General features: G+C 41.2%; 2 protein-coding genes across 5 annotated transcripts in view; one reads left to right on the top strand and one right to left on the bottom strand.

The window, feature by feature from the left end:
- The first annotated feature begins 1,986 nt into the window (after positions 1-1,986).
- On the top strand, positions 1,987-6,084 carry aanat2 (arylalkylamine N-acetyltransferase 2). The gene is made up of 4 exons (XM_040123363.1): positions 1,987-2,021; positions 4,838-5,008; positions 5,367-5,521; positions 5,658-6,084. Exons 2-4 carry the CDS (start codon positions 4,843-4,845, stop codon positions 5,961-5,963), a joined length of 627 nt encoding a protein of 208 aa, XP_039979297.1. The 5' UTR covers positions 1,987-2,021; positions 4,838-4,842; the 3' UTR covers positions 5,964-6,084.
- Positions 6,085-6,355: 271 nt separating this feature from the next.
- Positions 6,356-15,791, bottom strand: part of rhbdf1a (rhomboid 5 homolog 1a (Drosophila)) — a 34,222-nt gene continuing 24,786 nt past the window's right edge. The window contains exons 5-20 of one of the 4 annotated variants that reach the window (XM_040123187.1): positions 15,340-15,447; positions 13,816-14,029; positions 13,202-13,408; positions 12,856-12,978; positions 12,547-12,710; positions 11,981-12,232; positions 11,742-11,853; positions 11,560-11,634; positions 11,281-11,442; positions 11,069-11,169; positions 10,903-10,966; positions 9,933-10,027; positions 9,752-9,827; positions 9,273-9,373; positions 7,899-8,052; positions 6,356-7,688 (exon numbers count right to left, since the gene is read on the bottom strand). In XM_040123187.1, coding sequence (XP_039979121.1) covers positions 7,269-7,688; positions 7,899-8,052; positions 9,273-9,373; positions 9,752-9,827; positions 9,933-10,027; positions 10,903-10,966; positions 11,069-11,169; positions 11,281-11,442; positions 11,560-11,634; positions 11,742-11,853; positions 11,981-12,232; positions 12,547-12,710; positions 12,856-12,978; positions 13,202-13,408; positions 13,816-14,029; positions 15,340-15,447 — 2,428 coding nt within the window. In that variant the 3' untranslated portion in view covers positions 6,356-7,268. The remainder of the gene's footprint in view (positions 7,689-7,898; positions 8,053-9,272; positions 9,374-9,751; positions 9,828-9,932; positions 10,028-10,902; positions 10,967-11,068; positions 11,170-11,280; positions 11,443-11,559; positions 11,635-11,741; positions 11,854-11,980; positions 12,233-12,546; positions 12,711-12,855; positions 12,979-13,201; positions 13,409-13,815; positions 14,030-15,339; positions 15,448-15,791) is intronic. The other 3 variants (XM_040123196.1, XM_040123211.1, XM_040123204.1) reach the window with 3 other exon arrangements.

Raw genomic sequence — 15,791 nt, 5'->3', positions numbered from 1 at the left:
GATGACATTAGTTTCAGTTGTCTGCAGTCTTAAAATTCCATACGTCAGTTTTTTTTTATTATTTCAAATGATGTGATATCTATGTATCATAACTGTACTAGAATCCTGTGGAGTTACTTCCAAAATTGTATACTTGCATATTATATAGAAAAAAATCCTTATATTGAAGTAATGGCACTAGATTCAGTTAACATGCACATTATTTAAGACTTTGATGATCAATAAAAGCTACAGATTCACACCCTAACAGCTGAACTCAAAGATACTTAAAGCCTGCAACAAGTATAGATGCTCTAGCTACATGTATGCTGACGCAGTATGGCACAGTAAGTGTGCTTGTTGTAGATGTGGCAGATCTCAGTACAGTCTATTTTTTTTTTTTTTTTTGTGGCAATCACAGTGTCTGCTTATGTGACGTAGCTGCAAAAAAGGGGTCAGGTGTCTGTGTGGCTGCAACGCCTTTACTTACCTTGGTCCTGTATGTATAGCGCCATGCATATAGATCTATGTGCCTTGAATTGATATGGCTGCCTGCTTGTTACATTGGACATTAGTGTCCTTCTAAATGCTACAATATACAACAGTTTTCAGCCCATAGACAGGATTTTTGATGCTGATGTACAGAGCCTTTTTTCTATCACAAACTTCATGCTACTGGAAAAATGTATCTTGTAATTGAGCAATATTAAATTGAACTGTTCATTTTGGTTATGACCATTTATCAATTATGCATTTAATCTTAGTATTTAGGATCAAGCAGATTCTCTTTAATGTATGTTCGACTAGAAGGAAAACATCCAATGCAATAGATGCAAAGTTTGCATTTTAATAATTGGACTAGCATTTGCATGTGAATTTGTGGACACTTAAACCTCTCATGGCTTTTAGGTAATGTGGTTATTTTGTCTTTCCCCCTCCTTTTCTGTGCCATTTCAACTTGACACTGTGCCTTCCTGTTCTTGTCCTGACCACTATTGACCTGGTATCCAGGATAACTCCACGGTAGGTGGTTTGTGGCTCTCTGTAAAATCAATACCTGTCTTTCCTCGAGTGTATAGCAGCATGTGTATAACAATAAAGAACAAAGACTCAGTACTTCGACCACCGCTTGTTTTCTGACCCATCACAATACTTCTCTCAGTTTTCTGCAAATACATTCTGTTGCAATACCCACATGGTGTTTGGTAAAATTATTGACTTAGACTTAAATTTGAATTTGGGGCCTAAAAAATACTGATGAAGGGACATTGCTCAGAAATTTCTCCTAGATTAGTATGACTTTCTAAAATTAAAACTTTTATCTAGATAATATGCTTCATCGTAACCATAACCAGACAAAGAAATATTTTGACAACTTCATGGAGAGAGGTGGGACATGTGGCCAATGTTGATAAAACAGTCTGCGAGCTAAAAGGACAAAAGAATTACAAGATCATGTTAAACATGTTAGGAAAAAGCATATTGTAAGTAATACTGGGGAATGCAAAAGTAATGCCAAGGAATGCAAAATTATATCTATAGAAAGTCCCAGCATGTCCTTCTAAGGGCTTTATGAACAAAAACATTTACAGGTCTTTTTTCTTTTCAAAACACATCATTGCATTTGCAGTCATCACCCTCTTTTACCAGAATTGAGAACTCTCAGGCTTAAAATGAAATTGAATGAATAAATGAAATGAAGAAAAACTTTACATCCCAGTATGTAAATCTGTGCTCTGTTATCACTTGTATGGAAGTATTTGTGGGTATCCTGAAACATGATCTGTAATAACACAAATTTCCTCACGTCCATCATTTCAAACTGAAAACTACAGCAAAATCCAAAACTATCAAAGGCTCAGACAGGTATTTTGACCTGGCCTTTTTCTGAGTATAAACCCGATACTTGTGCGCCCTCCGTCAGGGTAAACACTCCCCTCTGCTGGCCTGAGCAGGCAACAAAACTGTCCTGTGTAATTCGGTTTAACTGTGGTTTTATTGGCAATCAACACATGGACCGTGGACTGCTGTGAAAACATGAGGTCAGGCTCTCAGTTAATCTTGTACCCGAGAGGCCTTTCTGATTAATATTTCTGTTTGGTCCTGTATGTCTAAAAAATGTCTCCAAAAACAGGCTTTTTGTTAAACTACAGCTTTATGCTCCAGAACAATTGTACTGAGTACGATCCAGTAATGTCCCTCATTGTTTAAAGGAAAGTTTTGAGTCTCACTTGGTTCATTTGGGAGCAGTGCTGCTGGTGAATAAATCACTTCTGCTACCAGAAAGCCGGAGGATAAAACAGTACAACCTGCATCGTCGACAAATTAACTAAGGCTGACTCAGAGCCAAGTGGATGAAAACCAACAGACACGCTCACGTGCATGAACACACATGCATGCAAATGCAGATGCACACCTTTTGCTTTTATGTGTTTTAGCAACAGTTAAAACAATTTATTTGAAAAGGTAGTGTCAGAATTTCTGCTAAATCCAAATAAAACGTAATACAGCTACTTTCATTATTAAAGCCACAATCTTCAATCCAAATCTAAGTCTAGGCTACAGCGACTAATACTAGACAACAATAAAATTAGAGCTTTTACTTGTGTTTTCTGATGCTGTTTGTTAGTTGGTTTACATCAAAAATCCTTTCAACATTGTAGAAAATGGCTCTGGTTTTCCATCTACATGACAAGTTGCAAATGTATATAAAGCTTTACTTGTAATTAATTCGGTGAAAAAAATGTGAATTGGACCTTTAAAGTTTTTCCTTGATTACAATTGCTGGTTGTTTTTTTATAGATAAAGATGTTCACATCTTTGTGTGTGATCTGCTGTGCACAGTTTGCTCTCATTTGGAAGAGGTGTATGTGCTATAGTTTGTTGCAGGTGAAGCACACATACATTGCCATGGCTGCCTGATGAGTGACAGTTCACTTTTAGGGCGTATTTTCCAGCTACCCAGCCCTTTAAATCTGGGTAAGGTGTTTCATATTTCAAACATAATGTCACTCTTCTGCAGTAATGGTTATCTGTTGCTCCCTGCTCAGCTGGATCAACAGGTGTACACCAGTGCAGAGTTTAGAGAGGATTCAGTTGCACTGTGGCCTCAAGCTTGCCTATAAAAGCTTTAGCTTGTCTGAAAAGCTGACACGTTTCTGGGATTCTCAAAACTCGACTTCGTCATTTGGTTCACTTCTAACAATCTGCTTTTAAGAGGCCATGAGGAATTATTTCAAACACCGCCCCTCCCCTCTCGGGCCACATAGATTGACAAAGCTGCAGGCCAGAAAAGGTAATTTCATCTCTGAACAACAGCGTACGTGCTTGCCCTCTAACGTCTGATGATCTCACGAGCGGAGATGTTCTCTTGTTTTTGATTGGCGGGCGGTCCAGATGATGTAGTAGACGGCTTGAAACAAAGGAGATTTCCCATTCACCACTGTAGGGAACGCCAAAAGAAAGCAGGGGGACAGAACAATAATCCTTAAAACAAGTCTATTTTGGTTTGATCTCTCGAGGCTACATTAAACAATACCAGAGCTAAGCCTCAGGCCAGGCGATTGTGTCGTGAAGCCTGTTTGGCTGCAGAGAAATAAATAAGCTAAGAGCAGTTAAAAACAGGTCAGATAAGCATTTGTTTGCTTTCAGTATTTGCAGATGCATGACGAGGAACAGCTGCTAGAAAAGTTAATTACACTAATAGCTAAGGGTGAAATGTTTGGAAACCAGAACTTTCTAAACTTTAACACTCTTGCAAACACAATGTACTATAAATAAAAGACAGGGCGATATCTTCCTTTGGATGAGACGGAATGATATGGAATATTGAGATTATGAAAATAAATAAAAAATGTATTTAGAGTGAAATCAAAAGGCCCTTTGAAATTCTACTATACTGTGTTGACAGTCTGTCTAAATAGGTTTACCTCAGGTCAGTCAAAGCAAGTGCTCTCTCATTTAATTAGTCTGTGCTAAACCTCTTTGAGGCATGAAATCATCCCAACAGCAATCCACACAAATCCCCCGCCCAGTAAAGTTAAATTAGCCCACATGCCCTTGATCTCCGAAAACATGCGTATGTTTGCATCCCGTCACACCACGTCTCATACCCACACTGAAAAACCAACACCCGCTGTACAGTGCATGTGTTAACATACAGTAGAAGTGCTAGGTAAATACATATTCTTGTCCTTTTCTCTGCTGAAGTTGTAGAGTCATATAATTAGTCTCCCTGAACCACTCTCATCAAACCTGACATAAATTTCATCATCAAAAAAGATACTTGCCACACAGTGAATAACTGAAAATTCCAAAGATTTTCTTCATGAAGTTGTGGGGGATTTATAAATGATGCTGTAGGTATCCTTATATGAAGTTAATCAAAATCAGTGTCTAGTTAAAATATGCACAATGTAATTCTGCAACTACAGAGTTGTCGGTCTCTCAGCTTGGCTGTTTAAAACACACTCAAAATATAACCCACACAGGAAATACACCCAGAACAGTCATTTGAGAGCAGGGGATTAAGAGACTTTGGAAACACGTGCACAGACACCCATCCTACTTTGAGATGACCACTTCACGGTATGAGTTCAGAGAGAAAGAAGAGGAGGAGGACGAGGGAGCAGGAGGGACACAAAGGTCAGCATCTTGCCCGCTGAAGTTAGTTACATTATAGTCAGAGCTGTGAGGCTAACAGAGAACAGGGAAGGTTTTCTTGGCAAGGCTCAGACTTCATACAACTGCATCACTGAAACCATCAGTATAAAAATATAAAGGCTGGAAAAGAAGAAAACAGATAAACAAAAGATCCCTGAGAAATAATCTGAACCTCCCGTCTTAATATAATATTGAGGCATCATGACACAGCAGGTCAGCGGCTCACCGTTCCTCAAGCCCTTCTTTCTGAAGACGCCTGTCAGAGTGGTCGGCCCTCTGCGGCAAAGACGACACACACTGCCCGCCAGTGAGTTCAGGAACCTCACGCCGCAGGACGCTATCAGTGTGTTTGAGATTGAGAGAGAAGGTAAGTCCAGTTTCTGCTCTTCACAAACAGAATATTTTCTAAAAATTACACACAACACAACTAACCTGATAGGGCTCTTAACTATATGTATTATCCGGAACTTGAAGAAGAAGAACTTGACTGACTTTCCACATGTATTTGATAAAGTAAATATACTGTGTTTTTCATACTATCAGTGGGTAATGAATAAATGTATCAAATCTCAAATACTCAAATGCTGATTTTGTTTTCTCAATATTATCTTAGTGCCGGTTTCAACTTTAGAGAGAACACATTTCATGATTTCATATCATCCTTTTATCATCATCAGTCCCAGGACATGACCCGCTGAATGAACTGGTTCTTTTCATCCCCACAGCATTTGTCTCTGTGTCTGGAGAGTGTCCACTCACCCTGGATGAGGTGCTTAACTTCCTGAGCCAGTGCCCTGAGCTTTCGCTGGGTTGGTTTGAGGAGGGACAGCTGGTAGCTTTCATCATCGGCTCTGGCTGGGACAAGGAGAGGCTTTCACAAGTATGTATTTGTACAGAAAATCTGTAAAGAATACAATATGCCGAACCTTGGCATTCCATGCAAATTACTGATTTTAACAATTTGACTCTGATTTCTGTTCTGCTCATTGTGCCTCTATTTAATCTCTCTCCTCCAGGAGGCCATGACTCAGCATGTCCCAGACACCCCCACTGTGCACATTCATGTGCTGTCAGTGCACCGTCACTGTCGCCAGCAAGGCAAAGGCTCCATCCTCTTGTGGCGCTACTTGCAGTACCTGCGTTGCATGCCGGGCCTCCGCCGAGCTCTGCTGATTTGTGAGGACTTCCTGGTGCCCTTCTACCTCAAGGCCGGATTCAAAGAGAAAGGGCCATCAGCCATCTCTGTGTCCAACATGCAATTCCACGAGATGGAGTACACACTCGGTGGGCAGGCGTACGCAAGGCGGAACAGTGGCTGCTAGTCCCTCAATCCCTAACCCACCCTTATTCTACTTACTCACCACTTAAATGGACTCATGGCAGAAGAGATTAAAAAAAAAACACATCTGAGAGATGGACAGATAGAAGCACAGGGCCGGTATAAACCAGTGGACTGGGGTCAGCACCCTAATGTCAGCAGCTCACAGTATCCCTTGAACCACTGAACAAGGAGTGAGGACTGTGTGAGGCCAGAGGGGACCAAGGGTGGATTCGCTTCTTCATGCAGAGAAATGAACCAGTGGCTTTGCAGAAAATAATTTGGCTTATCAGACATCAAATTATATTCCTTTTTTTTTTACCAGTTGCATAATGGCTTTGTAAGCTACAAATTGTTTATCCATTTATTTATTATCTGTCAAATCATTCACATTTCATGGTTTGTAATGTAACCAAGGTAATTAATAGAAAATACCATATAAATGCATTAAATCTGGAGTTGTGATATAAATACTGTTCTATTTTTGTAAACCATATAAATCAAAGGTGATGAACTCAGTGTCATTTCTCTAAGAGAGAGTCATGTAAGGACCTACATACTAATCAAGCAGCCACTAATAATGCTTGAATTTCTGTTTCTATGTTGCTTAATTTGAATAAACTCTCTTAATCTTCAAAAGGCATTTTCTGGTAATTAAGAGAAAGTGTCAGACCATTTTAATTTTTTTTTTTACTGTTGTTTACAGTTACATGTGAGTAGACAGGTAGCTAAAACACTACCGTGTTCAAAACAATCATCACTTCTTGAGAAGCAATAAACACATGAAAGAAAACATTCGAGTGCTCAGCATAATGTAACAAAAATATGGCAGTAGTTGGTACATTTGTCAACAAGGCACCAAAGGTATCAATATTTAATTTTCGTCCCTGCTTCTGTATGAGGTTGCCTGAATAATAATAAAACCTATGTCTGGAGTGTGAATGTAAAAAAAAATTCCTTCTCTCTGTACCAGCGCTGGTTTCTCTAATTCCTGCCTCATATGTAAAGGGCAGCTTTGATGAGGTTCAGAAGTGCCATACCTTTGTTTCACTGGACAGTGAAGGAGTGACAATGACAATGAATGAACAGGGAGGTGATTAAAGGAAGTTCTTATGATGAGTGGCATAGGTATTTCATACTGACAGAGTAAAAAAAAACAAAACACAAGCATATTGTCATAGTTCACAGAGAGGGGGTGACAGTCCCCAGCCACACGGGAGCAGAGTGGAGACACAGACTGGCTGATATCATCTGTCAGTCCACATCTTTTGACCTGATGCCTTCCTGTTGAGCTCACACTCTCCACACTTCAGTGAAGGTGAGCGTTGAGGTCGTACTTCTCGCAGAATTTGTCCGTGAAAGGGATGCAGGTGAGCAACTCGCACCATTCACACTTGATTGGGTAGACATAGAAGAGCACCACAAGGCCTGAAAAGAGCCCGACAAACACCAGCAGGAAGACAATGATCTGACAGCGTTTGCGGTAGAGGTCCATGCGGCCAAAGCTGATGTAGGGTAGGAAGGCGAAGGACAGGAAGAAGCCAGAGATGAAGCCACAAATGTGGGCAAAATTGTCGATCCAGGGCAACAGCCCAAAGGCAAAGAGGAACAGCACCACACACAGTAGCTTGGTGAAGGCCCTCCAGGGCTGGGCCAGGATCTGCCAGCTCTGAAATAACTCCACAAACAGGCAGGCCAGGATCCCGAACTGAGAGCCAGCTGGACCCACCTGAGATAAAGACAGCAGAGGGAGAAGTGAGCCTGAGAAAAACATCAGAAAATGTTCAAAAATATTTATGACATGATTTAAAAGTTCTTTGCATAATGTTGTGTTGTTAATACTGTATGATCTCCCGGAGAGAAATCTCCGATATGTGATATGACTAATAAACGCACTGCAATATTTTAAGATGTGTGTGGGGATTTAACAAGTGATCACCTCTGCTCTGTAGGGCAGGAAGATAGCTGAAGCTAAGTTGCCAGTGATGCCACTGAGGATGTAAATTATTGAGATGCGCAGCCAGCCCGCCAGCTTCTCCAGGTCCCTCAGGATGGTCATCTGGAAAGCCACTGACACCAGGCAGTGAAGGATCCTGGGAGGACAGATGTGGACAAAGCGCTGATGTGTGAGTAATGTGATGTTTGTGCGTGTATGTGGGTGAAAAGCTGCACGTGTCGGGTAGATAATCCCTCCGTGTTGAAGAGGCAAACGCCCGATCAGCCGACCGGGGGATGACTTTGCCCATCAACAAAATCGGTCTCTATCTCGCTGAAGCTTAATGAGTTCATGTAGCGAGGGCACTTTGTTTAATTACCCAGGAGACAGATAAATGACGGTGTGAAGATGAAGCCCTGCTCCTCTTAACTGTGAGGTCAGTTCTTTGAGCTGACTGACTGACAGGTCTAAACTACAGTAAAGAAGTGCGGACGGTCTGGTATTTACAGTATATAACTGCAAGTGATGAATGAGTTCATCAGTATGTATTTAGCATATTTTGGGCATATGGAAGGTTTTTTGGAGCAACACCAGCTATAAACACATTGTGGGACCACAAGCTCTGCCGGTTCACCTGATAAAGTGATTAACATGTAAAATAGTCGGGCATTGCTTTGCATATAACTGTCATTGGACTACCCAACATTATTTCAGGATTGTTTACACTGTCATACAATCTTGCTTTTTTTCAACATAATCGTTTATATATGTAGCCCCTCTGTAAAGTCACTATATGTCCTTATTTTGTTAGAATGTTTGTTCCTTCAGCTGCCCAATCGTTTTTTTACGTATTTGCTGAGTGGCTCTTTATCTTTCTGTGCACTATTTAAGTACACAAGATGTACTGAAAACTGGAGTCAATTTCCTTGTAAGTGCCAAACATATTTGACCAGTAAACCTGACTCTGATTCTTGTCTTTTAAACATCCTGTTCCTCACCGCTGGGTGCAAACGGAGTCCTTGAAAACACCGATCTAGCCTGTTAGCCTGAGACAAAGCAGACTTTGAGCTCTTTTTAAATGTTGCTTTAACGGATTCATAGGCCGACCTCAGCTGCTGAATCATGCTTCTGGTTATTAAGGTTTACTTTTATTTGTACTACTGGGTAGTAAATGCTTTACACACTGAAAGTTTCTCTTTTTAATGCTATTAGTGTTTCAAGGTGACTTTAAAAGACAACTACACATAACAAATTCTGTCCAAAAAACTTTCAATATTAGAATCAAAAACTTTCCATCTTCTTTGTCTGTTTATTTTGCTGTGTAAATCCCCGATTCAACAGAATTACTTTTCAAGATCCTGACAGCTACTGACTTACCCAGCATGCAGGAAAAGTGAGAGCCAGAGCCTGTAAAACTGATCTGGGATCTCAGGGTTTAGGAAAGGCAACAGTCCACATACATCATCCATGCAGTGCACCTGAAGGAGGACAGAGCAAAGCATATTAATTAATGCCCCTCTGTCCTACTGAAACTTACATCCACAAAGACATCTATCGAGGTGAGAAAAAAAATGTAACACATACTACTGAAGTGACAATCAAAGATCACAGATAACATGTAAATGCGGAAAGACTCCTACACACAGCCTATGTAGAAATGGTCGGTGAGCTCTCACTCAATCTGTTTCGGTATTCAGGAAGTACACAAAAATGTATACCAGATTTAAAAAAGGAACAGACGCAACACAAATTAAGTTTTGCACTTTTTGTATTGAAAATCTCTTCCCCCTTTTTTCCCATGTCTCATTTAAATAAAGCTAATCTCATTTGTGTGTACTAAGGAGAGAGATGCTTACTTGAGAGCAGAGGGTGGCCTCCTCATGAAAGTAGCCCTTCATGAAGTCACAATATTCCCGTGATGTGATTTCACACCTTGAAAGTACAAGCAGCAATTAGCGATCTGGTAAACTAGTCATCCATCATGTTTCAGACTAGTACAGGATACATGTCTCTCATAGGTTCACAAGTTCTCCTCACCTCCCTTTGGTTCCAATGCAGCAGGGTCGGCCTGTGATGGTACAGTCTATGTGAGGCAGGTTGGTGTGGTTCCCTGTGTTGTACCTGGTACAAATCTAAAAGCCAGTGCAGAGGAACAACAGTCAATCCTTCAAGTTCGATTTAAATAGGACTATATTGATACAGCAGTTCTTGGCACATTAGACAAGGCAGCACAATTTTAAAGAGTAACGCAGTGCCAAAATACGATACCCCAGCCAGGTTGTGGTGTCTGAGACATGCCATTTTAAGTTAAAATCCTGAAGACTGCCCTTTTTTTGGTGGATTTGTGCTGTTTCATATGCTATCCCAGAGTTCCATTCAATACGTAATAGTGCAGTATTTACTCTGGGGTGAAGACTCATTTGCACGACTCTGTACAACCAACTAACCAGCATGGGGAAACTGGGAGTTTGTTTTATTTAGAAGATACTGCAACAGTGGTGTATCACTGAGGCAGAAGAGTGGCCTTACCTACCGCTGGATTAGACTGAGAAGGAAGACTGCAATATTCTCCAGGTAACATTACCCAATCTCAAATTACCCCTATTTTTGTGTGTACAGTGTGTATATATATATATATATATATATATATATATATATATATATATATTTATATATATATATATATATATATATATATTTATATATATATATATATATATATATATATATATATATATATATATATTTATATATATATATATATATATATATATATATATATAGGGAAGGACAGACCCTGCCAGCACCACCAATGGTCATATACATTTTTCTGCAGTATTTTAAACAAATCAGTCTTATTTCTAAAAAGGTGGAACAAAGATAATTAATTCCTTGAAGTCCCATCAAGGTAAGAGATCGTGTGAGTGAACTAACTTTTCTGAAAACCTGATCTATAGGTTTGAGTCTCTGAACGTCTTATTACCAAACAGGGTTTCACTGTACTCACTGGCCACTTGGTGATGTCATCAGGCCATTCGTGAGGTGACACAGAGGCAGGCTCTAGACATATCCTGTAATGAGGCAAACAACATGCATACATGACCAAACCTACAGTATGTCAGTTAATTCCTACTTTAAACTATAAATGGAACAGCTCTTCCGGTGCGTTTTACCTGGGGTCCTGATGGCACACCGAGCCATACTGTCTGTTTTTACCATTTAACTGGGGAGTGCTGGAATGCCTCGGCCACTTCACCCACACAGCTAGAGTACTCTAGAAATAAAACCACGGAGAGAAGGGATTAAAATTGCCCACAGCTTCGACCTTTGTTTGAATTATAAAGGTCAAGGAACAAAAAACAAAGAACCAGGATTGTTTACAGACCGAGCATTCTTCCTCTGAGGTTTGGACGCAGCCAGAGCGATCGTTCCGCACACAGCAGGCAGAGTTGCGTTCGATAGCTCTCTTTTCCCTGATAAGTTCATGCACCTGCTTGTCCTGCCGCATGCATGGAGAAAATTTGGCCCCCAAGTGGATCAGAGCTTCCTAACAATGGATCGATGAAAATAAAAAGCGGTATTTATTTCAAGACGTTTACACATGATTATTGCTTTTGTTATTTTTATCTGTAACACTGTCTAAAACAGGATGGCGAGAGCTTACCGAACTCGGCCCGATCCAGAAGTTCTCCTGCTGTACAAACTTGACATTTTCATACACACCTTTGTTTCTTAAAACCTTAATCAGAAGACATCCAGAACACAAAGAGTAAAAATGAGATGAGAGACTCGTAATGAGATGAAAATATTGTGACGGTGTGTTGACAAAGACTTAGCCGGACTCACAGAATCAACTGTCTCATGCTGGGAGAAGCCCACTGGTGCAATACCATAGATGCATACAGCCAAGATAGTGATGAGCAAATGGACAACGGTGATCCAGTATGTAAAAAAAGGCCTAGAGAAACAGAGAGGATGTTTTTTTTTTTAAACAGAACAGCAGCACTCATCATCCATCAATATCATCCAATGAGCAAAGCAGAGAGAATGTGCTCAGTAGTCAGGTATTAGGAGTGGTGCAGCACCTGTGGTCATCCATGTCCTCTATTTGCCTCTTGACGTAGCTGTCAATACGCTTGCGGTAGGTGCGGTTCGTGAGCTTCCCTACCATGCCCAACCCATAAGGCCTCTTCTCTCGGGCAAAAAGTTTCTTGACAGGTACAACGATGCGCTGGCCACGCCGCTGTCCGTTAACACTCACCACCTCCTGCCGCAAGGGTACCTTTGGTGGTCCTGGAGTTCCTTCTTTGGCTTTACGCCAACCTCGCTCCAGAGGTCTGGAAGAGGTAAAAGAGGAGATGAAAAGGGAGGGAAAGAAATGAAGAGAGGTTTATAACTTAATGATGAAGAAATAAGGTGACATTTTCTGTGTCATGTCATCCATTTCTGATTTTTAACACTTAGTACTTTCAAGAGTTAAAGGGCATCACCTAGCTACATCACCAACAAGATTGATTTTTTTTTTTTTTAACCAAAAGCAAAGCACTTAATGTAGGACACTTGGCTACAGTGTTAATCATTAGTTTAAAAATGTTTGTATCAACGCAGGTTGAATGAGTAACACTGCGGCCACAGTTGCACAGTAACTCACAGCATGAGGTGACTTCTCTCCAGCTCTGTTTTATCTAGAGCACTTCCTGTCAGCTCCGTCTCATCCTTCTTGCTGCTGGGCTCTGCCTCTTTTATGGCCGCCTCAGACGGTGACTCAAACACCTCATCTGCGTACGTGGACAACTCCTCCTGCATCAGAATATCCTAAAGAAAACACAATGGAAAGAAAACAGTGAGTAGAGGTGCCAAAAATCATATTCCCCAGGGTTTTTAAAATGAGAATTATAATTCAGTTATAAATAAATATAGTAACTACAACAAAATAACACTGTTGTTTTTCCTGCATTACTCTGGCAAAGAAGGATGTGTCCAGTTCATCAGGAAAGTCAATCACGTCTTCCTCCATAAAGCTGGCAGGGGTAAAGCTTCGTCTTTGGGCCCGTCTCAGAGTGCTCTCCCGTATCGAGCGCCCCTGAGACACACACAAATACACATTTATGCATTCACAGCTGTAATCTTCCCATTACAGCAAATTACAAAGTAATACAGTACCAATATAGTCCAAAAAAATACAAAAAGGAACGTCTGCACAAGAAGTGTTCCGGTTCACTTATTTTCCCGTTTATTCATCATATATATGTCATTATTTTCGCATTTGTATTCAGTATGTTTAGGGGATTTCATCTCTCACTCACCTTGACCAGCGCTGCTGCGGCCCTAAAGCTCATCTTTGCCACAGACTCCCTCTTGCGTCTGCGAGGCAGTCGGTTGAGACCTGAGCGGGAGCTGGTGAAGGAACAAAGGGAGGCAGCTCCAGGGGTGATGGGGGTCTGAGGCACGCTGTAGCCATCCACCTCCTCCACCATACGGAAGGCTCGTCCTCGTGCCAGTGGGTCCACAATCTGGAGACCAATGGGTTCCAAGTGGGACCAAGTGGTAGTAAGGAAGAGCAGTATATCGATGTGCATTATTACAATATAAATTATCAAGAGACATTCAACACATGCTATAAACAAGATCAATTTAACACAAGAGACAGACTCAAAGTAAGGGGATTTTCTATCATAATGCACCTGTGTCCCAAGGTGACGTGTGTGCTAAGTTGATGTACCAGTTGATATATTCAAGAATATCAATGAATACTACAATGATCAATACCAGAATTTGTAAATGTTTTTAAAAAAAAAGCCTGGAATTTGTTTATATTTTAAGGTTAAAATGCATGATTGTTCACTATTTGCATGACATTTTAAAAATATGGATTTGAATAACAGCAGCAATTAGCAAAACAGCCCATTTATTCCTTCACCTTTTGCATGCCATGCTGTGAGGAGGGGACATAGAGAGGAGGCGGGGTCTCAGTGCTGGTTAAGGAGATGTTGTCCTGGCTGGACAGATCCATCTCTCGGATCACCTGCGGTTTCAGCTTTCCGTAGCGCAGGCTGCAGTGGCGCAGACTTTTCCTCTGCCATTTCTGGGTTGCGTCGCCATCCTTACTTACTCCAAACCAGTCCGCTGTTCCCCTAACACCACAAACACTGACCTTTCAGTTCTAGGTCACAAAACTTGCATGCATGATTTATTTCTCACAGACAGAGATTAAATCCTATCTGGCATGGTTAAACCTGCAAAAGAGATATAGAGTCACCCTCTTAAGAGCTCTGTATATGGAGAAGGGGGGTTGGCAAACATGCAAGGGACTGATAAGCCCGCACTGCCTGGGATGTCAAAAAAGTTCCCTAGATAGTGCAAGTAATAGGAGCAGTAAAGGGAACAAGCCTGGGCATGTTTATGTCCATACACACTGGGAAAGAGAGGCAGACATAAATTTTAACACACTGTACAGTCTGCATGGAGCAGATTCACAAACTCCCAAAGTCTACATTTTCAAAGAAAGAGAGTGCAAGAGGATTACTGTACTTCTGATGCTGCAAATAAAATCCAACTTATCCAGATTTTCCTAATCGTAACTGACACAAGCAGAAACCAAATCCAATTAACACAGAGAAAGAGGGATTTTTCAGAGGTTTTATTTGTGTCCTACTCTACTCTCCACATTCCACCAAACCTTGATGATTACACATGCAGTCATGTTGTTGGTAGTTGAAGCCTAATAAGTACCAGAGCAAACAATGTAACTGCACCGCGAGGCCAGGAAGTGGAAGTGGAAACATTCTTCAAAGGAAAGTTCGGGCAAGCTAGCTGTTTTTTCACTAATTACGAGCTGCAGAGTGAATGTTCAGTGAAGTCGGGTTAAAATCTATTTCTCACTAGCTCAGCGCACGCTTTCTTTCAGTGAATAATTTTCACTGGTTGTCCGGTCTTTTGTTTTCAAAATATGTGTCAGTGGCATGTAAGTGACAACAAGTACCGCTCAGAGGCGACAACTTCTTGTGCTGGATGCCGTTTGACAGATGTGTAAGGAAATGAGTGTCCCCTCCCACTGCCAGGCTGGGTTCATTACTGTAGAAGCTCAGAAGTTAAGGGGAACTTCTAAGAGGGAAATGGCAGCTTCTGGTTTCGGTTCCTCTTATGACTCATATAAAAAGAAATCTCTGTGGCAATGACATGCCTCACAGCTGTGACAGCCAGTGGAAAACAGCAACAATTCTTGTGAATCATGTGACGTGGACCTCATATGTGACACTTATTGTCAGACTGAGTAAAAATCAAAATTTTAAAGCAAGACTGGCAAAATCACATCAGAATTAACGTAAGCTAAACATAAAAAAGGGTATACTCACTTATTTCCTCATGGTAAACAAGTGAGTAAACACCAGACCTTCATCCTGACCCTAACACCTGCAGTCTTGTGAGGGACTTCCTGCCATACCTGAGCAGGGTTCTGGAGAGCGAATGGTGTTTCCTGGTGCTGCGACGAGCAGCTCGCTGGCCCTTAATGGGCACCGTGTTAATCCGCTCAAAGTGCACCCTTCTGCTGCTGTGACCAGGCAGAGCAGGGCCGGAAGGAGGCGAGAAGGGACAGTGGGAAAAAGGAGAAAAGAGAAAAGACAACGGGCAGTGAGAAGGAAAAGTGCAGATGGACAGTGCTGTAGCAATCGTGCAGAAAGAGCAAAGCAGACTGTTAGGTTAAGACCTTTTCCTCATTGAGATGTACAACATTAGGAAAGTTATTACCAGGCAGATGATACTGAGGTTGTTAATAAGAAACAGCCATGCAATTTGTAAAAAGGTAAGAAAAGCAGAAACACTGTAAATATTGTAGTTGGTTCCAAAAATGGGAAAGTGGTTTCAGACTTTTGGACCCCAGTGTATGGAAAAAGC

The sequence above is a fragment of the Xiphias gladius genome, chromosome 3, assembly GCF_016859285.1.
Source record: "Xiphias gladius isolate SHS-SW01 ecotype Sanya breed wild chromosome 3, ASM1685928v1, whole genome shotgun sequence".
NCBI lineage: Eukaryota > Metazoa > Chordata > Actinopteri > Istiophoriformes > Xiphiidae > Xiphias > Xiphias gladius.
Note: the sequence above shows the minus strand (reverse complement) of the source record. Positions and strands in the feature narration are given on the sequence as shown.

Excerpts from the sequence above, each read along its gene's own strand:
- aanat2 (XM_040123363.1), top strand. The coding sequence starts at position 4,843 with ATGACACAGCAGGTCAGCGGCTCACCGTTCCTCAAGCCCTTCTTTCTG. Across the intron at positions 5,009-5,366 it reads GTTTGAGATTGAGAGAGAAG|CATTTGTCTCTGTGTCTGGA; the intron begins GTAAGTCCAGTT and ends TCATCCCCACAG. Across the intron at positions 5,522-5,657 it reads ACAAGGAGAGGCTTTCACAA|GAGGCCATGACTCAGCATGT; the intron begins GTATGTATTTGT and ends TCTCTCCTCCAG.